Genomic DNA, 23,058 nt, shown 5'->3' with positions numbered 1-23,058 from the left:
AGCAGGGAGGAGGATGGGAACAGAACTAGCATCAGTTTTCTCTGGCTCCACCTACTGTTCGGCTCCCTGCCTTCTGCTCTATCAGTCCCAATGGGCACCAGCTACCACTACACACACTTTTCCACTGGGCTCAAGATGGTCTTTTTCTTCTTCTCTTCAGCTACGCTACAACCCAACTCTTATTCCCCAGTAGCATGACGCTCCTCAAAGTAGCCACGACCACCAACTAACCTTTCTAAACATTCAGTAAACATTTTGTTCAGTGTGAATTCCATCCGCAATGCTGCCTCCCCTTTCTCTTTCCCTTATGTCTCAGGGCTGCAATACCTCAAGGACTGCTTCTCCCCATATAAACCATCCCAGACTCTGTGTTCTGAGGCCCTTCTTTGTGTGCCTCCTCTGCGTGAGATCAAAAGGGTGACAACACAAGAACGGGGTATTTTCTGTAGTGGCTCCCAGTTTGTGGAATGCTCTCCCCAGGGAGGATTGCCTGGTGCCTTCATTATATACTTTTAGGTGCCAGGCAAAAGCGTTCCTCTTCAACCAGGCCTTTGGCTGATTATTATCCTGTTGTTGTTTAGTCGTCTCCGACTCTTTGTGACCCCATGCACCAGAGCACGCCAGGCACTCCTGTCTTCCACTGCCTCCCGCAGTTTGGTCAAACTCATGCTAGTAGCTTCGAGAACACTGTCCAATCATCTCATCCTTTGTCTTCCCCTTCTCCTTGTGCCCTCCATCTTTCCCAACATCAGGGTCTTTTCCAGGGAGTCTTCTCTTATCATGAGGTGGCCAAAGTATTGGAGCCTCAGCTTCAGGATCTGACCTTCCAGTGAGCACTCAGGGCTGATTTCCTTAAGAATGGATAGGTTTGATCTTCTTGCAGTCCACAGGACTCTCAAGAGTCTCCTCCAGCATCATAATTCAAAAGCATCAATTCTTTGGCTATCAGCCTTCTTTATGGCCTAAGCTCTCACTTCCATACATCACTACTGGGAAAACCATAGCTTTCAATATAAGGACCTTTGTTGGCAAGGTGATGTTTCTGCTTTTTAAGATGCTGTCTAGGTTTGTCATCACTGTTCTCCCAAGAAGCAGGCGTCTTTTAATTTCATGACTGCTGTCACCATCTGCAGTGGTCATGGAGCCCAAGAAAGTAAAATCTCTCACTGCCTCCATTTCTTGTTTATTATCCTACAGCCTTTTAAATGTGTCTATGGGAAAGGGGGGGTATTGTTTTGCTGCTTTGTTTTACTTATTTACTTGTTTTTATTTTGTATTATATTCTACAAACCACCCTGAGATCTTGCGATGAAGGGCCGTATGTAAATCCAGTAAACAGATAAAAAAGAGGAACATGCCCTCTCTCCAATATTTCAGCGCACGTTTCAACTTTGCATTTTGAAAGGTGTCTGTACACTGTGGTTTGCCAGCCACAAAGGGATATGGAAAACGAGAGGAAGTGTGAGCAGATCTCAGTGTGTGCGGCTAGCTGTGTGTTATTTCATCCGGCAGCCGGGAGAGATTTCTCTCTGCTTGGCACAAAAGGGCTCTGAACCAATCCAGAAGCACTTCCCTGTGGCCAATGGAAAGCCGCCTTACACAAAGGTCTTAGAAAAAGGAAGCTGAATAGAGTACACAAGCTTTCTTTCTCTTTGCCTGCCAGCCTGCTTCTAGCAGACTGACTCTCCTAGGCAGGGTGCCACTGCGTTCAGGGCACGCACTGTGTGAAAGGCTGGAAAAGATCTACGCACCACCGCGGAAAGAAAGAGCCATAGGCAAAGAGGCTTTCTTTCCCCACACCCCCCCTGTTTTCTCCTCCTTTGCTATTACTAGCTTGAAGGCTTCTTTGCCCATGTAATGCACTCGCTCACCCAGGAAATCAAATCTTTCTCCAGGACTAATCTGAAGAAACAATGCACCAGAGTGACTACTCTAAGTGGGAAGAGAATCATAGAGACCTGGAAGGATGCTCGGATGCACGTGGTGGAAGTAGCGGATGGTAACGATGGGGATGGCTGTGGTTATGTGCAAGACCTGAGTCTGGATCTTCAAGTTGGTGTGGTGAAGCCCTGGCTGTTGCTTGGTACGGATGCATATGGGTATTATTAGGAAGCTTGTATTTATATATTGATCTGCCTGCTTTAATAGACTTGCAAGACATTTAAGGGTTTCATCTTTCCTAGCTCTTGTAAAATGTTATGGCCTCTGCCACTCACCTTTCAGTGTTATTTGAAACAAGCCCGTGGCTTCATCCGAAATAGGCTGGGTGGTCTTGCGCTCTGTTTCTTACTCCTTGCCCAGGTTACCGAATAAAATGTTGTTCTCTCCTCACAGGGTCACAAGATGCTGCCCATGACCTGGAGACAATGCAAAAATACAGGGTAATGAAGCTATGTGGGTTTTAAAAACGTAATCACCATTATTAAAAAGCTGTCTCGTGTTAAAGAGATTGAACTTTTCAAAGGGGCATCGCCAGCTAAGTCATACTCGGAGTAGAGCCCTTGGAATAAATGGACTTAAGTGACTTACACCCATTGATTTCAATGGCCTTGTGAATGTTGGATATCTGGCAGTAGGGTTGTTGTTTTTAGTTTATTTGAAACTTACGTTGCTCAGCATTTGAAGGAATTGCAAAATGTAAGACTATATGACTCCTTATACAAGACAGAAGATAACGGAAATGGATCCTACTCACACTTAGATGGCAGTAAGTTCTACTTAAATGTTAAACTGCAATCCTATGCATAGCTACACTCGAAAGTAGGCAGTACTGAACTCACTGGGATTTAGTTCCAATGCTTTAATTGCCCCTATAGCCTTCAACTAATATGTTTAGGATTGAGGTGACTGTGTCTGCAAGTGTGGGTTAAAGTGGGCTTCTCTTAGTCTTACATTATTCTTCAGCTCCATTAGGTCACATTCATTAAGCTTTGTAGGGCCTGGTTTAATATTTGTGTATAACAAAATATTTAATTTCATTGCAGTTTTGAACTTGGATTCAAGAAATAAAATGGAAGCATGATAGCCTTTGTGAAAGATTGCTCAGCTGTTGTTGACTGAGGTCCTCAGCCATGCCAGAATGTAGAGGTTACAAAGCTGCCTCTGTCTTGATTTCTCTTTTGTATTTTAGGTTACCCACGTTCTCAACGTAGCCTATGGAGTTGCAAATGCCTTCCCCAATGACTACATATATAAGACCATTCCTATTCTTGACCTGCCAGAGACTGACATTGCCTCCTATTTCCCTGAATGTTTTGAATTCATTGAGCAAGTCAAATTAAAGGTAAATTGTTGCTGTGAGTCATTAATGAGTGCTTGGAGGCAGGGTGTGTGTGAGCAAATGTACATATTTTACACTGCACGCATTCTTAAGATAAATTAAAATTCTTTGAGCTTCCACTCTTAAATACTGTTATAGAAACATCAAATTGTACTTCACACAAGCTCGCTCCGGATCCCTTTAAGGACTTGTTAATCACTAAATGAATACTGTGATTAACAAAACAGGGTATTTTAAATTTACATTGCAAAATGTTTTCGATTCTCCAAATGGAACTAGCTGGATGGAATTAGCTGGATGGAACTCCAAATGGAACTAGATGGAACTAGCTGTTCCATGAAAATGAAATGATGCCGTTACAGAACTTTGAGGATGGAAGGCTCAGAAAGCCTTCAGTCGCTGAAGCTAAGTGATGCTCTCCTCCAGACTGAAATCCAGCATGTAAATCCAGAAGTTTCTCCTTTTTGCTGATGTTGTTGGATCTGCTAACATCTCCATAGCATTTATTGATAAATCTGACCACACTGTGTTGGACATAACAATCATTACTGGAGATGCCAACACCTGTGAGGTAGTTCCGTTAGCACAAAGACTTCTGGCCATACAGCAGAAATGCCCTTCTTTCTCATCTCCCTTTCCACCACTGCAACTCCCCATAATCTGTCTTAAGTTTTTTTGCAACCCTTTGAAGCAGATTTGGAGAGGGCAGGTGGAGAGAGGAGAGGGAGAGGAAGTTTTGGTGTGCAAACAGAAATATAATTTCCCCCACATACGTTTTGATAAGGAAAGGTAGAATTCTATACAGTGGTACCTCAGGTTACAGATGCTTCAGGTTACAGAATCTGCTAACCCAGAAATAGTACCTTGGGTTAAGAACTTTGCTTCAAGATGAGAACAGTAGCAGCAGTGAGAAGGCCCCATTAGCTAAAGTGGTACCTCAAGTTAAGAACCGTTTCAGGTTAAGAATGGGCCTCCAGAACGAATTAAGTTCTTAACCCAAGGTACCACTGTATTAGAATAATTATTTTTGAAAGGCACTTCTTGTACATAACCACTTGTTCAAGGAAAACAAAGCTTGAGCCATTTCCCATAATCAGCATGTTTGATGCTAAAAACTGACAATATCTTGGCTTTTCAAATCTAACTCCAGGTGATTCCATGAGATTTTCATTATTTACATAGTCTGGAATTGAGGAAGATAATACTGCTCCACCAAGCTTTGTGTTATTTTAGAAGGAAGGAACACAGCATATTGTTTACAAGTTACCTGAAACGTGTGTTCATTTCATGCCCTCCTTGAGGTTTCAAGTTACGGTTTCCACTTCCCTTCTAAATTAGATTTGCCATTCAAAGTAGCTTAGTGTCACTGTTCTACCTCGGAGGTTTAATTGTTTGATTAGTCCTTTATACTCAAGAATACCCATATAATCTTTTCTAACTATACTAATGCTTCATAATACAAGATGCTTTTGTTACCGTAGGAAAAATAGCATAATTTATTCACTTCTGATTAAAACTCTCCACCAAATAAAGCAGGACAAATTAATAAAGCATTAGATTGTGAACAGGTCCACTCTGGTCTCAGAGACAGGCTCTCTCTTCTCATCCTTTGGCGTGTATCTGAGGAAGAGATCAGAGGAAGTTGGTTAAAACCAACTGCAGTTTTGTGGATACTTTCCAAAAGAGCAAACTGTGGTTAGTTTAAACTATGATTTATTGATACAGAAACCATGCTTTCTGGTCTTGATTTGTTCCAATGAATCACAGTTGAAACTAACCACAGTTTCCAGTTTGGACATAATGACAAACGGTAGTTAGTTTAAACTTGGAAGTGGGTACTTAATTTAACACAGATGGCAGAACGGGAAATTATCCTGTTAGTTTCTATACAATCAGCAAAAGCTGATTAGATATCAGGCACCTATTTGGGAGATAGAATGACTGGAATTGATCCTCCCTTTAACCAACTTCTCCCAGCAAGTGATCAGTACAGGCAAGACTGATAGTACTCACTTATCTGTTCAGTGGAAGGATCTTTGAGTGCATGCCGCTTACTAGAAATTCAAGATCAGTATATGAAACAGAAGGCAAACGTGTGTAATATTGTAAGATCTACATTTGATGATGCTATTTTATATATATATATATATATATATATATATATATATATATGGGTGGAACAATTTGCTCTTGGATTGGCGCTTAGAATGCTTTACCAGTAGAGAAAATGGCATGAAATCAGTTGTTATTGATAATGGTTTTCTAAATGTGCTCTCTCTCTCTCTTTGTTTCTCTTGGAGGATGGTGTGGTACTAGTTCACTGTAATGCAGGAGTCTCTCGCGCAGCAGCTATCATCATAGGCTTCCTAATGCACTCAGAAGGACTCAATTTTTCCAGGGCTTTTTCTTTGGTGAAAAATGCAAGACCTGCTATCTGTCCAAATCCTGGCTTCATGGAGCAACTCCACAAATACTATCAGTGCAATAATAAAAGCATGGAAACCTAAAACAATATATAATTATGAAAGAGGAAAAAAATTGCCTTTGTGCTTGCACTGTACTGAGAGAAGCTGTTGGTTTTTCTTTTTTTACTGCGTTGTAATGAGATGCCCTGAATTAGACCTCTAAAACTGTTGTTATAAAGTTAGCTTCACTCTATTTGTTGTATAATTTTAAGTTCACAACACCTCAAAATAAATATTCTGTGGTTTTTTAATTTTCAAAAAAGGGGATAGAACAATAAAGAATCAAAATGGATTTGCAAAGCCTCATTGGTTTGGTGGTTGTTTCATCCCTTTTAAAAAAGTATTTGTTTAATTAGAACCACGGAAATCTACAAGTAATATAGAACAGTAACAAAAGCACCAGCAAGGTTACATCACTTGTAATGTTTTTCTACTGATAGAAGTTTGCTTAGGATAACAGAATTAAAGCTTTCACATTAGTATTTGTATTATAATGTTATAGCTGACCAGCAAAAATTATTTTTTGGGCAGGCTATTAGCAAAACAATGCAAAAATCATTTAAAACAATAAAAACAATAAAAGAAAAAAGCCTATGTTTAAAACCCAATTAAAAGCTTGGGTGAGTAAACAGGCCTTCACCTGGTGCCATAGAGGAGATACCAAGAGAGACCCTCTGGGAGGCTACTCCATTGCCAATGTGACACTACCAAAAAGGCCTTCTCTTTCATAGCCACCAGCCTCACTTCACTTTTCTGGGAGCACCTGGATTAAGGCCTCCAAAAAGACTCTTACAGCTCAGGTAGGCAAAGATAAAAAGTAAAGGTACCCCTGCCCGTACGGGCCAGTCTTGACAGACTCTGGGGTTGTGTGCCCATCTCACTTAAGAGGCCAGGGGCCAGCGCTGTCCGGAGACACTTCCGGGTCACGTGGCCAGCGTGACATCGCTGCTCTGGTGAGCGAGAGCTGCACACGGAAACGCCGTTTACCTTCCCGCTGGTAAGCGGTCCCTATTTATCTACTTGCACCCGGAGGTGCTTTCGAACTGCTAGGTTGGCAGGCGCTGGGACCGAGCAGCGGGAGCGCACCCCGCCGCAGGGATTCGAACCGCCGACCTTTCGATCGGCAAGCCCTAGGCGCTGAGGCTTTAACCCACAGCGCCACCTGCGTCCCTAGGCAAAGATAGGAGGAGTCAATTTTTCATGTGACCTGTTCCCAGCCCATTTCACCTTTATTACCTGTTTATAAAATAATTCAGCCTCCTTAGTAAGGCATTCTGTTCAGGACCAGTTTTATCTCAAGAGCCGATTCTTATCAGAATGTGGGTGTGTTAGAACTCAGTGGGATCAGGCAGTAGATTGTTGGGCTCCAGAACCCAAGGTGAGTCTGGCAGTCAGAGTAAGGTAGAGATGGACCTGTGGTTCAAAAGAGGCAGGGACCAGATTCCACAGCAGGCAAATAAGGATTTGCGGGACCAGCAGCAAATGCATAGTCAAAAGCAGGGGCCTCAGTGGGAGAGGTAGGAATCGGGGCTTATTTTGTCAGCTTTGCTGGAGGCCAAGCTCCAACAGGCACATCCTGCCCATAAGCTGTATCAGCTGGTCATTATAGGCACAACTGTTTAGAAAGGGATGACTGAATTTTGATTTTGCTCTTCCCTCCCTATTGCTTTTCCCTTGCGCATCATTTTATTTTACAGTTGTACCTCGGAAGTCGAACAGAATCCGTTCCGGAAGTCCATTTGACTTCCAAAACCAAATCACGGCTTCTGATTGGCTGCAGAAAGCTCCTGCAGCCAATCAGAAGCCGCAGAAGCCTCATCAGATGTTCAGGTTCCAAAAGAATGTTCACAAACCGGAACAATCACTTCCGGGTTTGCGGCGTTCAGGAGCCAAAACATCTGAGTTCCAGGGCGTTTGGGATCCAAGATTCGACTATATTGTAAGTCTACAGATAGGGACTGTCCTGTTTTGATTCTAAGCCGGTCAAGGAGCCTTTTTGGCTGAAGAGCAGGGTCCAATAACTCTAAAAAAAGAAATACCACTTGTTTTTCAGTATTGTTGCTTTAGCTGCATGGGTATAACTCAGCACATAGGTTTGCTATTAGTACATCTTAAAATGACGACAATCCAGTGAATGATGTATCCGCATCATGATTTGTCCTGATTAGCATCTTTCCTTGGCCTTCCACAGAACCTCTCTCAGGGCTGCCCACTTGAATAAAATATGGGGCAGGAGGGAGGTAACTGATCACATGACATGACACGCTCACATAGTCGATCTCATGATATGACATGACACTCCCCCCCCCCATTTGAATGGCAATGCCCATCAACTTTGGGCGGGGCCTGGCTCTGTCAAATATTTTATGGGAGAGGGCGAAGGGACCTTGGCCCCTAGGAGTTGGCTCCTATGACCTCTGTTGTTCATGTTCTATTAAAGGTAAAGGTAAAGGTACCCCTGCCCGTACAGGCCAGTCTTGACAGACTCTGGGGTTGTGCGCCCATCTCACTTAAGAGGCCAGGGGCCAGCGCTGTCCGGAGACACTTCCGGGTCACGTGGCCAGCGTGACGAAGCTGCTCTGGCCAGAGCCAGAGCCAGAGCCGCACACGGAAACGCCGTTTACCTTCCCGCTGGTAAGCGGTCCCTATTTATCTACTTGCACCCGGAGGTGCTTTCGAACTGCTAGGTTGGCAGGCGCTGGGACCGAGCAGCGGGAGCGCACCCCGCCGCAGGGATTCGAACCGCCGACCTTTCGAACGGCAAGCCCTAGGCGCTGAGGCTTTAACCCACAGCGCCACCTGCGTCCCACATGTTCTATTATACACTAGCTAACCCCTTGTGCAGCTAACAGCAGATCCCCACACAATCGGCAGTCAGATTTGACCAGATTCAACACAATGATCTTTATTTTTAAACATCCACATCACAGGATTTGTTCAGTGAATTCGTGGGTTGCCCTGGCAACCTGGCCTTTGCTTCTACGTAAGCTAGAAAGAAGACATGAGGGATGTTCTAGAGACAAACTGTTCGATAAGACATTACGAGTGAGACTTGTAACAAAATGCTGCAATGTGTTTCCATTCTACATAAATGCTCTGGTTCAAAACAGCTTCGAAGTGGAGTTGCATTCAGGTCTTTCGGGAAAAGGCTGGGGAGGAAAAGTGCTAGAAAACTCAGGTCTGGAGCTGGATGCCAGTCTGAAACCTATGCATTTTATTTCCTTCTGGCTGTGAAGAATGGGAATCCAAAAGTGTCATTTCCCTCTTTTTGAATGGTCTCTCCACTGGTTGTTTTACAAACAAACCTATCTAACCTTTGCACCTTTGCATACAAGAACTGCTCCATCTCCTCAATCATTTTGGTTGCCTTTTTTGAGTTGAGGCCACTAGAACACATCATTCCGAATGCAGTCACACCATTGATTTGTATAACGGCACGATGTTGGAAGTTTTATTTTCAGTTCCTTCACCAATGACCCCTAGCATTGAATCTGTCTTTTTCACACACACACTGAATCTTGATTGAGCCGTCCACTTGGACTCCAAACCAAGGTCTTGTCCCTGGTCAGTCACCACCAGTTCAGGCACTTTTACTTGTGAGTAATGCTCCTGTTTCTCAGCATAAGCCTTCCTTTCCTCAACCCAACTCATATTGCATTTGCAATAGGAGGGCGACAACAATTTAATTACACCATCATTAGCCCAAAAAGCATTCAAGAACTTAAACTGAACATGTTTAAAGACCTGAGTTTGAAAGAACATGGCAAGGCAATTTAGCAAATGTCTAAAGCAGTGTTGGTTTTCCAGCTGCTTTTAGACTACAATTCCCATCATCCCTGTCCACTGATCTTGCCAGCTAGGGATATTTGGAGTTGTAGTCCAAAAACAGCTGGCGCCCCAAGTTTGGGAAACACTGGCCCAAATGTTGGTTTCAGTAAGGCTTCCTTCCAAGTGAGGGAGTGCAGAGCTGCATCCTGAGTTCTCTTTTCTTCCTCTTGTGGGGCAGAAGAACACACACAAATCGCAGCCTCGTTAAAAAAATCCTTCTTGTCCCCCTATTAGCACCCCCTTGCTATGCCTTAAAATGTTAAGTGTTTTGACATCGCAGTGAGAATGTGTGTTTCGGGGAGGGGAGGGAGGGAGGGAGGGAGAGATGGACGGACCATAGAGAAGAAATGCGTAGAAAAGACCGCGTCGTTCTCCTCTCTATGGCGGAAGTGAAGACGCTCGCTGCTCTCGGAAGGGAAGTGACGTTTTCCCAACCACGGCGCTGCGCTTGCGCTGCATTTGAAAGCGGCAAGCTGAGGGCAGGAGTCGGGTGTGTGTAGTGGGTCGCGCGGCTGCTTTCGCCATGGAGCTGTCTCTGCCTTCCTCCTCTTCCGTGGGTGAGTTTACCTCTGGGCCGAGCCTTGAGGGTGTCTCTCTCGGCGGGTTCGCTTTCCGGCTCCTGCCGCTCCTCTCCCCGCCTGAGAAGTTTGTGGCCGTTTAACGGCCGCCCTGAAGCCGTGGCGTGGGAGGGGGCGTGGCTCAGTTCTGCCTCGGGTGGGGAGGGGCGGGGCCTCTTCCTGGCGACCGGTGGCTGTGACGTCACTTTGGCGTCGGAACGCGGGATTCCTTGACTGCTTTGGGGCGAGTGGGGGGCGGGGGGAGATAAGCTCCCTGGTTCTCCAGCCCATCGCCGGCAGCCATGAAACCCCAAGATGTCTTCATGCGCGTTCAGACGACCACCTCGGCCCCTGGTCGGGAAGTTACGTTGACCTTTAGGCCTGTTGGCTCAGGTGCGTCCTGCAGGGGAAGTAATATTTGGACCCTGTGGATTTTTATCTTGTGAACTGCCCTGAGATCTGTAGTTAAAGGGTGGGATACAAATTTAATAATAATAATAATAATAATTCCTGTTTCCTTGTGAAGCATATGAGTGATGTTGTTTGAAGGGATTCCCCCATTTACACGTGTTCAATTCACGTGTAACCGTGCATATGAGCGGCCCTGGAAATCAATAAGTGTGTGGGGGGAGAGAGGCTTGATGAGCCTCAGCAAAGCCCTGCTGCACCTCTAGCTTGTGAGGAGACCCCAGAGGTTGAAGGGGGCATCATCTTCGGGCTCGGGGAGGGTCTCCTCTTGACCTGAAGGTGCAATGGCACGCATGGGGGTTTGGAATGTAACCCCTGCGTAAATGAGGGTTGCCTGTGTTTATTTCATGAAAATGAAGCATTGCTTGCTGTTAATAGAAACAAACTCTCAAAGTAATAAAAAGCAATACAATTATCGTTAAGAAAAAGTAACAACAATAATCTTGAAACTTCTGAAAAGCTAAAATAAGATCTTCAGGCTAGTTCACTGTTCTGTCAATTACCCTCAGAGCATTGTTAGATAAAATGGGGCAGCTACATTGATGCTGCCATTTTGTATTTTGTTAAAGGTATTGCCTGCTCCTTGTTTTTCTTTGTGTGTTGACCTCTTTAGATGACTAGACCTTTAAATGAGTTGGTTAGCTAACTGTTTTGGATCACCTTTTACAGTATTTCTCTAAAGTTGTGTTTGGGGATAGCTAGATCATTCAGTCTGTGGAGACTTAGTAAGCCATGCACACCCTTTCCCAATGCAGGTACTGAGCCAATGACATTGGGTTCCCCTACCTCTCCCAAGCCTGGTGCTGGTGCTCAATTCCTGCCTGGATTTTTGATGGGCGATTTACCAACTCCTGTGACGCCCCAGCCTCGATCCTTCAGCGGCCCTTCCGTTGGTGTGATGGAAGTGAGGTCACCAATGCATGCTGGTAAGTTGGTTCTGAACTGAAACCTCTAGTATTGGGGTGGTAGGGGAAGAGTGTGCCTATCCATTTTGGTGTGCTACAGTTCAAATATACTGGTACCTCCTGCCTTTAGCTCCAAGGATCAGAGGCTAAATAAAGTACCATTGTTGCATGTTTTAAGCACAGTGATTGACCTCCTTTATTTGCTGTTAGACCCAAAATCACTTGCAAAGAAGGGAGGCTGCTGTCAAAACCAATTAGATCCCATTCATTATTTGGATGTAAGGTAAAGGTAAAGGTACCCCTGCCCGTACGGGCCAGTCTTGACAGACTCGGGGGTTGTGCGCCCATCTCACTCAAGAGGCCAGGGGCCAGCGCTGTCCGAAGACACTTCCGGGTCACGTGGCCAGCGTGACATCGCTGCTCTGGCGAGCCAGAGCCACACACGGAAACGCCGTTTACCTTCCCGCTGGTAAGCGGTTCCTATTTATCTACTTGCACCCGGAGGTGCTTTCGAACTGCTAGGTTGGCAGGCGCTGGGACCGAGCAGCGGGAGCGCACCCCGCCGCAGGGATTTGAACCGCCGACCTTTCGATCGGCAAGCCCTAGGCGCTGAGGCTTTAACCCACAGCGCCACCTGCGTCCCTGCGTATTTGGATGTACTCCTGCCTTATCAAGAGTCTGTCTATAGTGGTACCTCTGGTTACGAACTTAATTTGTTCTGGAGGTCCGTTCTTAAGCCGAAACCGCTCGTAACATGAGGTGCGCTTTCGCTAATGGCGCCTGCCGCGCTGCTGCCGTGCGACTTCCGCTCGCATCCCGGGGCAAAGTTCCGGGTTAGCGGAGCATCTGCTTCCAGGTTAGCGGAGCTCGTAACCCAACGTGTTCACTAAGAGGATGGTATGTAACACGAGGTTCCACTGTATTTGGATTAGATTCATTGTGTTTTACTTGTATTTCATAAGCAAAGCCTTAGAAGTATGTCACATTAAATTCATACGCTGTATAAATATTGCATCCCACCCAGTAACCCAAAGTGAACTACTTGATGGGGGGGATGGGGACGACGTACAGTAAAATGCCCTGAACTTAATTTCAAACTGTTACTGGAAATTATTTCATTGGAATACTTGTGAATATTTTCAGACAGAAGAATTCAATAGTGAATACTTCCTCATTGTTAGAATTTTAATTTTTAAAAATGAAGGCATTGAAAACTAGGGCTTTCCCATTTGCAAGTGCCAGCCATGTTTTCCCCCTTGCTGTGTGTGTGTGTGTGTGTGAGAGAGAGAGAGAGAGAGAGAGAGAGAATTTCCCACCCTTCCCACCCTTCTCAAAGTGCTCCTCCTCAGGTAATCTGATGGTGCTGCTAGAGATGTTGCATCATATAAACCAGGGGTATCCAACTTCCAAGAGACTGTGATCTACTCCCACTATAAAAAAACTGGCAGTGATCTACCCATTAAAGTTGTTGAGCTTTTTGGGGGACCACTGCTTCCCACTAAACTTTACAGATGTCTTAACGCAGGAAAATGGATGCATATTCACTGTCAGTCGAAATTGCAAGCCCGGAAAGCCTTGAGCAAAGATGGAATAATTATTGGGGGAGGGGCACCGGGGTCCCACGATTGTCCAGGATCGACCAGGGAAACAATTGACTGGTAGATTGCAATTGACCTGTTGGACAACAAAATGGATTTGTATTTTAATTCCCAATAAATGGCAGGAATTACCTTAATACTATGCCAGCAGTTGATTACATTACCAAGGTTTCATTCATTTAAATCATAATGCATGTCCGTTCCTAATAAAGCCTAGTTTTGGAAGAATTGTATACCTGGTTTGGGTGTAAAAAAATGTTTAGGATCAGAAAGAAGGACACACCAGCAGCAGCTTGTAATGTTGTGCTGTATTTCATTTAGGTGGGTCTCCTCCACAGCCAGTAGTTCCAACACACAAAGATAAAGGTGGTGCTCCACCAGTTAGAAGTATATATGATGAAGTAGCCAGCCCAGGTCTTGGATCAACACCTCTGACTTCAAGAAGGCCCGTAAGTGACCATTAATGAGGTTGCAAAGTTAAACCTGTTTGTGGTAACTAATTCTCATTCTTCTCTAGCTTGATAGACATTTCAGCTGTTGGATACATTTGCTGTGGGTGGGAAAAACTAAGTGCTTCCAGTATGCTAAGCAGTTTAGATTGTGTGTCATCTTGTATGTTCAGTGTGGAAAATATTTTAAAACTTGCTTTCATCATTATGTTAATTTTTAGTGGGCTATACATCAGTTCTAAAGGCAAATAAAGGTGCACAAGCAATTGCGCGCTCTCTCTCTCTCTCTGTGTGCATGTGTGTGTGCACATGCGTATATGTATATGTATATATGGCAATTGGAATGGTACTGTCAGCTTGTTACTAGGGTCAGCCTGGTAGATGAGATGTAGAGAGATGAGTTCACACTATAATTGCTATGTTGCTGGAAAATATGTAGGCTGAAATATCCATCTATTAGTTTTGCCTAACTTTATCCTCTGTGGCTGATGATGAACCTTGTCTGCATCTCAGTATTGCAGAAGAGTTGTATATCAACTGGGGCTAAATATGGTAGCCAGAATGCAAAATGGGGATTTGGAGGAGATGTGTAAAAGGAGTCCTAATACCATGTACCATTTAACTATACTTTTAGTAGTCAGTTCAGTTTTGTTAGTTCTAAAAAGGACATAGAAGATACCCCCTTTCACAGCAGTTCAGTAGATACATGCATGCCTGTTCAAGTTTTTAATCTCTAATATTGTCTGATTTTTACTGTGGAAATGTTATCTAAGTGGTGCAGAATAGTTAATTTTCTGACTTTCAAAACAGCTTCAAACCAAGTTCTGCACTTTAATGCAGGTCAGCTTTTCAGTGACGCAGAGTCCACTTGTTGGATCTATGCCAGTGACTCCTGGAACAGGTAGGACATCATACTGCTTCATATAGTGCTCTAGCATGCTAATCATAGGCTTTTTCTATAGGCAAACCAGACATCTGCATGTGGCACTGACAAAGGCTGCAATCCTATACCAATCTCCCTGGGAGTAAACCTCATTAAAATCAATAAGACTTACTTATGAGAGAATATGTATAGGTTTGCAATGTAAAATGTTCCTGTAGGCCTGATAGCCTGGTGCACATTAACTGAGCCTTGGCTTCTGTTATGAAGTAGGCAGAGAGATAGTAGCAAAGTTGTTGTCATGATGCCAGATACAGTTTGTCTTCAGAAGTGAAAATATTGCTCTGAGATTCTACTACTACAGCGGTACCTCTGGATGCGAATGGGATCCAGAGTATAAATGATCTGCTTAATGGCAGATGGGATAGCTTGCTCCTAGAACCGTTCTTGTGTAGAACGTTAGTCATAGAGGGAGGTTGAGCTATTCTACTGGCTTTTGAGATGCCATTGTCAACACTAGCAGCTTTTTCCTACTATTCTAACATGTTAACAACAGTATAATTCTTGTTACTTGAGTTCTAGTGTTAATGCATAGTGTTTGCTCTTTGTTTCAAATTAAAATGCCTAGTTCAGTTTTAACTATAGTGATAGTTGAGGTGCATCTTACCACAATTTGACAGGTGCCAGTGTGTTCAGTCCAGCGACTCTTGCACAACCCAGGAAGAGCACAATGTCTCCAGCTCAACTAGATCCATTCTATACTCAAGGAGATGCCCTAACATCAGATGATCATCTAGATGACACTTGGGTAACAGTGTTTGGGTAAGTGAGCTGCAGTTCTGTAAGACTGAGAGGTGGTTATGTTGCCAGGGATGAGCGTGTACTCATTTAAACATGGGTCTTAACAGGCTTGCTTCTATAAGAGATGAGACATGAGGATTTCTGCAGATCATACAACTTGGATGATGTGTGTTCAGATTCCTCTTATATTTGGTGTTTGGTCTTGGCTATTCATGTTTTATTAATTTAGGAGATTCATTGTTTATTAGCATAGTAAAGTTTATACAATAGGACAATTGAAACATTCTAAACATCTTAATTCTTCATCTTTACTCTTCTAACTGTACACTGTGAAACACATCCTGGTCTACAATCAATGCTAAACAGAAGTATTTGGACTTCAATATTCTAGTACTGTACTTGGGCTAAACTGTGCTGTGTTTTGACCCCCCCCCTCCTTTTCCCATCTTACTCCATGAGACAAACTAAAATGTAGGGATGGGAAATAGGTAGCAGGTTTGGCAGTGTTTGGAGATACAGGTGACACTGATCTGCCCTTCTGGATGCACTGCCAGTGGTTTAATGTTGACTGAATTTTGAGTGGTTAAATTTTATTTCTGTTTTTTAATTGGTGATGCAACTCTTCCCTGTCTATATTTCAGGTTTCCTCAAGCATCTGCTTCGTACATCCTACTACAGTTTGCACAGTATGGAAACATTTTAAAGCATGTTGTAAGTCTAGATTAGTACCTCTTTTTTATATATATAAAAATGAAGCTCAGCCATTATGCTTAGCTTACTGTCTAAACCTTACTGCTTTCTACTAAACTTTACAGATGTCTAACACAGGAAACTGGATGCATATTCACTATCAGTCGAAATTGCAAGCCCGGAAAGCCTTGAGCAAAGATGGAAGAATTTTTGGTGAATCCATCATGATTGGAGTGAAGCCTTGTATAGATAAAGTAAGTTGATTTAATATTCATTCATTCATTCACTTACTTACTTACTTATTTACTCATCACCACCTGTGCAAAGTTGTGATTGTGTAAGTTAAACAAGCGTAAGATGCCTGTATAAAAATTCTGGACTTTGTCACAAAGTGTGGATGACTCTTAATCCCGTGACCACCATTTTTGTCTTGCACAGATTGGCAATTTCTGTATGTCAATACACTTTAGCCGAGCACCTCAATGCACTTTAGCAGAGTCCCTCAATGATCTTAATTTGAAGTTTGGCCTGATGTGATAACATGAGGAACTACCAATACAGGACATAGTAGGAATAACAATGCGGAGAATTGGGTAGATGATCCTGTATTCCTCAGCCTAATTCCTCATTCTAATGATCCTGTATTCCTCAGCCATGTCTGTGTTTGGTATCATGCCCTCATGGCTTGTTAAATCACTGTTGACATATTTCACTAGCACAGTTTGGTAATAAGACAAGTTCCAGTAAGTGAACTCTTCTGTACTGTCTCTTCAGTGAGAAGGGAGACTAGTTCTAGTGATGAAACCTTACTTTCTTAGGCTTCCAAAAATGCTTGGACTCTGATAACTACTTTGTCTGAATGGACTACTTGATCTCTGTTTGCAGAATGTGATGGAAAGCACAGACAGATGCACTGTATCATCCCCATCTTCAGCCTTTACGCCACCAATGAAAACACTGGGCACACCAGTGCAGCCTTCAAGTGCTCAAAGAATCTCTACTATGAGACCTCTTGCTACAGCTTATAAAGCATCAACCAGTGACTACCAGGTATTTAGGGAATACTGTGAAAAAGTCACCTTTAGCGCTGGATTAAAGGAACTAGTATTTGTTCATTTAGAATATACAAATCTGCTACTTTGTGTGTGTTTCTTTTTTAGGTGGTTTCTGACAGACAGACTCCAAGGAAAGATGAAAGCATTGTCTCCAAAGCTCTGGAATACATGTTTGGCTGGTAGCAAAAGGAACTAAACTTAGCTGGAGCTTGTAATAGGCTGTCAGTGCCTCTGGTTAGTTGTATAACCATTAATGGCAGCATTTCAACATCACCTCTGCCTTCTGAAAAAGAACTTGGCACACATGTAATTTGCACTTTAACCGGCAGCTGGATTTACACTTTATTCTTAAGATGTTAAACAGTTGAAACCAGTGTTTAATAGTCTTACCTTCTATAGTGAATGCATGGTTCAAGTAAAAATGAACTTTTACCTGACAAGCAAGTCTTGGTTTCAGGACGTGGTAACACTGTAATTTCTCATGGTTTTATTTCTCTTCTGGAAATGTGGTATAAACTCTCTAGAGGTTGCTGCATAAAATGCTGGCATAGATTTTGCTAGTTTTAAACCAAATACTTTAATTTGAATGTTGTTCCAAACACAATCGTGTTTATATAAACTTGATTGGACAGGTTGTTTCTTAATCTGCAAGTGTCAAACCTTTTTGTATCTTTCTTAATAAAAAAAATTGTGGTGCTATTGATTTGTGAGCTGCCTCTGGTTTATATAAGTCATTCAATTCAAATAAACATCAGATCTGTACAAATGTCACTACAAAACCTTCTAGGTAACTTGGGGAGCAATCCTAGGTTCACCTAGAGACTTAAGCAGGCTAAATGCCAGCTGAGAGGGAGGACTGCTGGCAGGATGCCATGCCACTGTATCCAGAGTGCCCCTGTTCCCCTGGCCATGCCCATGAACGCTATAGCAGCCCTCGGGCTATGAATGTAAATCCCCTCACATTGCAGTCAATAAGAGGGGAAAAGGTAGATGCTGCTTCTTTCCTGTCTTGGCAGCAGTATAATTGCAGGGCCCAGGACAGATCTTTCTCTCTTACCCTTGTCAGGGAATAAAGGTTTGCTCGCTAAATCACATACATATTTTTGAGCGGTGTACAACAAAATGAATAATGGCAAGAATACAAAGCAACCTTGTCTAATACTTTGCAGGAATGTGCCAACCAGCAGGGGTGCCTAGAATTTAGTCCTGACAACAAATTCCCCCTCCAGATACTGTGGCAATATGGCTTAAATGCTGCTGCTTCATTAATTTATCTGCCTGTAGCCCTGCAATTGGAAAATTGTGCAAATGAAGTAGACTTTATTTTCTCACTTTTCTATCATGGCAGATACCTAAAACTACATTATATGGAGTTCTTAACATGAGCTAGCTACTGGGGCAAAGAGGTTATTCTCTATGCAATAGCGTGAACACAGATCAGTCCATGAACACCTATAAGGAGTTTATTCATCTTTGAAGTGCAACAAGAGTTCCTTTTTTATTTGGCTTCCCTACTTTGTGCTCCCAGCTGGCATACAGGTACCCCTCTGGAATTATTAATCCTCTGGTATCTTGGCATTTTAAGCTAGATGATGTGGGAGCGAAGGTGGGAGTCACATAGCTCTGTAATTGCTACTTGACATCTCTAGTTCTTGAGAACAGTGAAAACTGATGTTGCATTTTATCTATGTAGACTTAGGAACTTTACCTGTGTGCCGACTGAAAGGCATCAGATAAGCACTTCAGATGAAGAAAAATCATCAATATTTAAAGCTTTCATAAAGTGTAATAGTAACATGCTCTGCATCGTTAATGAACCATTTTGTTGAGTTGTGTCTCATCTCATCTTACTGGCAGCCTTTGCAGAGTGTTAGCATGCTGTTTAAAAACCCTTTCACTTCAGAGCAAATTGCATGGATCCACAGAGTAGCAATAATTACATGTACTAGATCTTCCGTTCAACTCATTTTTGTCAAAGCTGTGTGTAACCTGCAGGCCTAAGATAGCTTTGTGTTAAGACACCTATAAAGCCTAGTATTCTTGAACTGAAACTTAAGATGGTTACAGAAATACTGATTCATTAGTAACAAGAAATATACCAGCTTTGCACACAGGCTTCATCTGACTTTTTCCACTTAAGTTTTACAAGTGCTTTTTTTCTTTAAAAAAGTTTGACTCAAAAATATCACCATTTTATAGTTCAATTTGGGGGGGAAATTTCAGCAAATGGACAAAAGTACAAAGATTCACAAAATGTTTAGGGGTATGTGTACCCCAAGAAAAAATGCACTGAGATCTAGTACCTGTAGGTTTTCATGGCTCACAGGAAGGACAGATCGTGAAGCTGAGGCTCCAATACTTTGGCCACCTCATGAGAAGAGAAGACTCCCTGGAAAAGACCCTGATGTTGGGAAAGATGGAGGGCACAAGGAGAAGGGGACGACCGAGGACGAGATGGTTGGACAGTGTTCTCGAAGCTACCAACATGAGTCTGACCAAATTGCAGGAGGCAGTGGAAGACAAGAGTGCCTGGCGTGCTCTGGTCCATGGGGTCACGAAGAGTCGGATACGACTAAACGACTAAACAACAAGGTTTTCATTAAAATAACATGCAATACTACAGTGATAACTTAGAAGCGCATTTCAGACAAATGAGCTTGGAAAAATGGCAGATAAATGTAATGTTATTGATGGTGCTTGGTATTGCACAGATATTCCAATGAAATAAATTGCATCTGTTAAATTCTCTTTGCTTTACAGCCTTGCTTCCAGGGCCAGTAAGCCTGGGCATCCTTGGTACCACCTCAGAGGCCAGCTCAGTAATCCTGTCCAGTACAATAGCATACAGTTAGTAGTGCTCATCTGTTCAGTATTGTGAAAAGTAAGCATGTGTACTTTTCTGCGTTCACTCATTCCTCTTATGGCTTAGTTCTTTTCCTATACAGCTGCCATTTTAATTTGTGCATCCCATACTACCCCTCTCACTATTCCAGGCTCCCTGTGCAAGCGATGTAAATGCTTCAAGCGCTGTAAATCCTGTTTTGACAGAAAGTGCCTCTGAACCTTTTGTGGACACAGGAGGAGTGGGAGATAAAAACACTGCTCAAAGAAAATCTTTAATAAACACTGGTTTTTTAAAAAATCTGAAAATCGGTTCTTCACATACATTTGACTTATAGATGACTGCCACCTTGTGGTGTCTAACTGAAGCTGTTCTGCTATGCAAGTAAACTGGTTGGCATCCGTCTGTCTCGGGAGACAATTGAAGAGTGCGCCTTCAGAGGTGAATTGAAACCATTGGAAAGTTGCAGCTTCCGCTTTGATTGTAGGGACCAATACAGGAGAGACATGTTTTGCTGCAGCAGAAGCAGGTGAAGGTGCCCATGGTGTTGTGATGCAGGTGCACCATGGCGTTCCTTCTCTTTGCGTTCCTCCCAGCAGTTATTCTTCCTCAGGTCACTGCTGTGGATGCACGACCTGACGGTCTGTCTCCAGGCACCGCGGTCGTCTTGCAAGGGATTCCCACATGGCGGGGTGAACGTTGCCAGCTTTCATCTCCCGTCTGCAGACATCTTTGTAACGCAGAGCTGGTCTGCCAACAGGCCTGGTGCCCGCTCCCTATAGAGCATATCCTTTGCAAGTAAACGGAAGGCTTGGAAGACCGACGGTGGCAGTTCAAATAAATGGATGTTGCTGTTTAAAAATCTGTAGCAGCCTTGTACAGTGGTACCTCGGGTTAATAAATTCTTTCTGGAGGTCCGTTCTTAACCTGAAACTGTTCTTAACCTGAAGCACCACTTTAGCTAATGGGGCCTCCCACTGCCACCACGCCGCTGCTGCGCAATTTCTGTTCTCATCCTGAAGCAAAGTTCTTAACCCGAGGTACTATTTCTGGGTTAGCGGAGTCTGTAACCTGAAGCGTCTGCAACCCGAGGGACCACTGTATTTAAGCACTAATCAATGGGTACATGGAATTCTAAGCGGCTGCAGCCTGGCAAAGGGACAGCATTCTGCCTCTGTGTTGCACCCAGGAGCAGTGGCGAAGCTACATGCTCCAGCACCGGGGGAGGAGAGCAGGTGGGGGCATGGTTGGTACGTGTCCCGGGGGCGTGGTGCCCACTGGGGAACCGGGTTCGCGTCTCCGCTCCTTCACATGCAGCTGCTGGGTGACCTTGGGCTAGTCACACTTCTTTGAAGTCTCTCAGCCCCACTCACCTCACAGAGTGTTTGTTGTGGGGGAGGAAGGGAAAGGAGAATGTTAGCCGCTTTGAGACTCCTGAAGGGGAGTGAAAGGCGGGATATCAAATCCAAACTCCTCCTCCTCCACAGGGGCGAAGCACACGGTGTGGGGGTGCGTGGCGCGTGTCCAGGGGGGCGACTGCGATGGTACCCCGATGGTGCCGGGGGCGGTGCGCTCCCCCCTCGTTCCTCCGCCAGTGCCCAGTAATCTAACCATTGCATTCTGCTGGAGCTTCCATATAGGGTACATTGTTGGTAAGTCTCAAGCTTACCAAAGCATAGGCTTCAGTGATCAGGCTATGCAGATGGGCACCTCCTAGGCACAAAAGTCAGTTGGTCCGCTAATGACAAAGAGGTATCCTGGGGTACCCCCCCAAGCTCTATAGCTGCTCCTTCAGAAGAAGTGTGATCCCATCCAGAACAGATAATTGGCCTCTATTATGAGACACAAGGATACTTAGCCACAAGGCCAGGATTCAGACTCAGCACGTGGGTCCTTATCCAGGCCACCACTCTATTTGGAAGCTGGTCCAGAGGGAAGGGAATCTCCAAAGGACATTTGAGGCTCCAAAGGGGTTTCTTGCCATTGCTCACTGAGGAAGGAACCAGGAAGTAGCAAGAAAAAGGGATCCACTAATCAACAAAAGATAAAAGAATTGAGGAGGGGCAGGGAAATAGAGGGAATCCACAGCAAGGAAAAATAATTTTAAAATCCAAGGAAAAGTAGGTTTAAAAACACATGGAGCGGCGCTGGACTTTACAGTGACCAGGACCCCATCTGCCCAGCTTGAAAGGCAGGGCTGGTCTGGGGACTGTGGGATGGCTCCTACCCCAGCAAGGATGTTCATGTGACCCTGCCTGTCTGGTCAGTGGGAGAAGCCAAGCTCAGCATAAAGGCTGTCTTCCCAGAGTCTCTGGGAATAGAAATTCACGGTAAGAATTTCCTTTCAGTTGTGCAAGCCAGAATCTTTGTACAGACAAGACATTCATGAAGTCCTACTTTGGACAACCCTTTGTGCAGATTTCTGTTTTCTAATTCCCAGATGTATTTCAGTGATCAGATTTGTGAATGAACCCGTTGACCCAGACCGGAAACAGACTGCTCTGCCCATTCCTAGTTTGGTCTTACATCTGTGAGTGTTTCCCTAACCAGTTTAAAGTTGATAGCGTGGTCACATGACACAGAAAAGATTTCCCACAGCCTATAGGTTATCTGATAAAGGGATAAACATTATTATTTCTGAATTTCTTGGAAAGCGCATAAGCCTTGTGAGCTGGAGTTTGGCTAGCCTTGTTGGTTCCAGCAGTGAGCTGAGTTTTCCCAGTTCTTCCAGTGCTGTTGTTGTTGTTTAGTCGTTTAGTCGTGTCCGACTCTTCGTGACCCCATGGACCAAAGCACGCCAGGCACTTCTGTCTTCCACTGCCTCCCGCAGTTTGGTCAAACTCATGCTAGTAGCTTCGAGAACACTATCCAACCATCTCGTCCTCTGTCGTCCCCTTCTCCTTGTGCCCTCCATCTTTCCCAACATCAGGGTCTTTTCCAGGGAGTCTTCTCTTCTCATGAGGTGGCCAAAGTACTGGAGCCTCAGCTTCAGGATCTGTCCTTCCAGTGAGCACTCAGGGCTGATTTCCTTAAGAATGGAGAGGTTTGTTCTTCTTGCAGTCCATGGGACTCTCAAGAGTCTCCTCCAGCACCATAATTCAAAAGCATCAATTCTTCGGCGATCAGCTTTCTTTATGGTCCAGCTTTCACTTCCATACATCACTACTGGGAAAACCATAGCTTTTACTATACGGACCTTTGTTGGCAAGGTGATGTCTCTACTTTTTAAGATGCTGTCTA

General features: G+C 44.0%; 2 protein-coding genes across 3 annotated transcripts; both read left to right on the top strand.

Moving 5' to 3' along the window:
- The first annotated feature begins 1,605 nt into the window (after nt 1–1,605).
- DUSP19 (dual specificity phosphatase 19) lies at nt 1,606–6,048 on the top strand. Its single transcript, XM_079983253.1, has 4 exons — nt 1,606–2,083; nt 2,335–2,381; nt 3,131–3,283; nt 5,581–6,048. The coding sequence occupies exons 1-4, from the start codon at nt 1,858–1,860 to the stop codon at nt 5,785–5,787; spliced, it is 633 nt and encodes a 210-aa protein (XP_079839379.1). The 5' UTR covers nt 1,606–1,857; the 3' UTR covers nt 5,788–6,048.
- A 3,925-nt stretch (nt 6,049–9,973) lies between these two features.
- NUP35 (nucleoporin 35) lies at nt 9,974–17,649 on the top strand. 2 transcript variants are annotated; one of them, XM_079982316.1, is made up of 9 exons: nt 9,974–10,130; nt 11,354–11,524; nt 13,423–13,550; nt 14,391–14,451; nt 15,111–15,252; nt 15,873–15,942; nt 16,047–16,175; nt 16,807–16,971; nt 17,082–17,649. In XM_079982316.1, the coding sequence occupies exons 1-9, from the start codon at nt 10,097–10,099 to the stop codon at nt 17,157–17,159; spliced, it is 978 nt and encodes a 325-aa protein (XP_079838442.1). In that variant the 5' UTR covers nt 9,974–10,096; the 3' UTR covers nt 17,160–17,649. The 2 variants fall into 2 exon arrangements, with proteins under 2 accessions (XP_079838442.1, XP_079838441.1); XM_079982315.1 differs by lacking the exon at nt 9,974–10,130 and adding an exon at nt 10,365–10,523.
- Nucleotides 17,650–23,058: the final 5,409 nt, after the last annotated feature.

The sequence above is a fragment of the Podarcis cretensis genome, assembly GCF_951804945.1.
Source record: "Podarcis cretensis genome assembly, chromosome: 1".
Classification (NCBI taxonomy): Eukaryota; Metazoa; Chordata; class Lepidosauria; order Squamata; family Lacertidae; genus Podarcis; species Podarcis cretensis.
The sequence above is the reverse complement of the archived record's forward strand: the minus strand, read 5'-3'. Positions and strand labels throughout refer to the sequence as shown.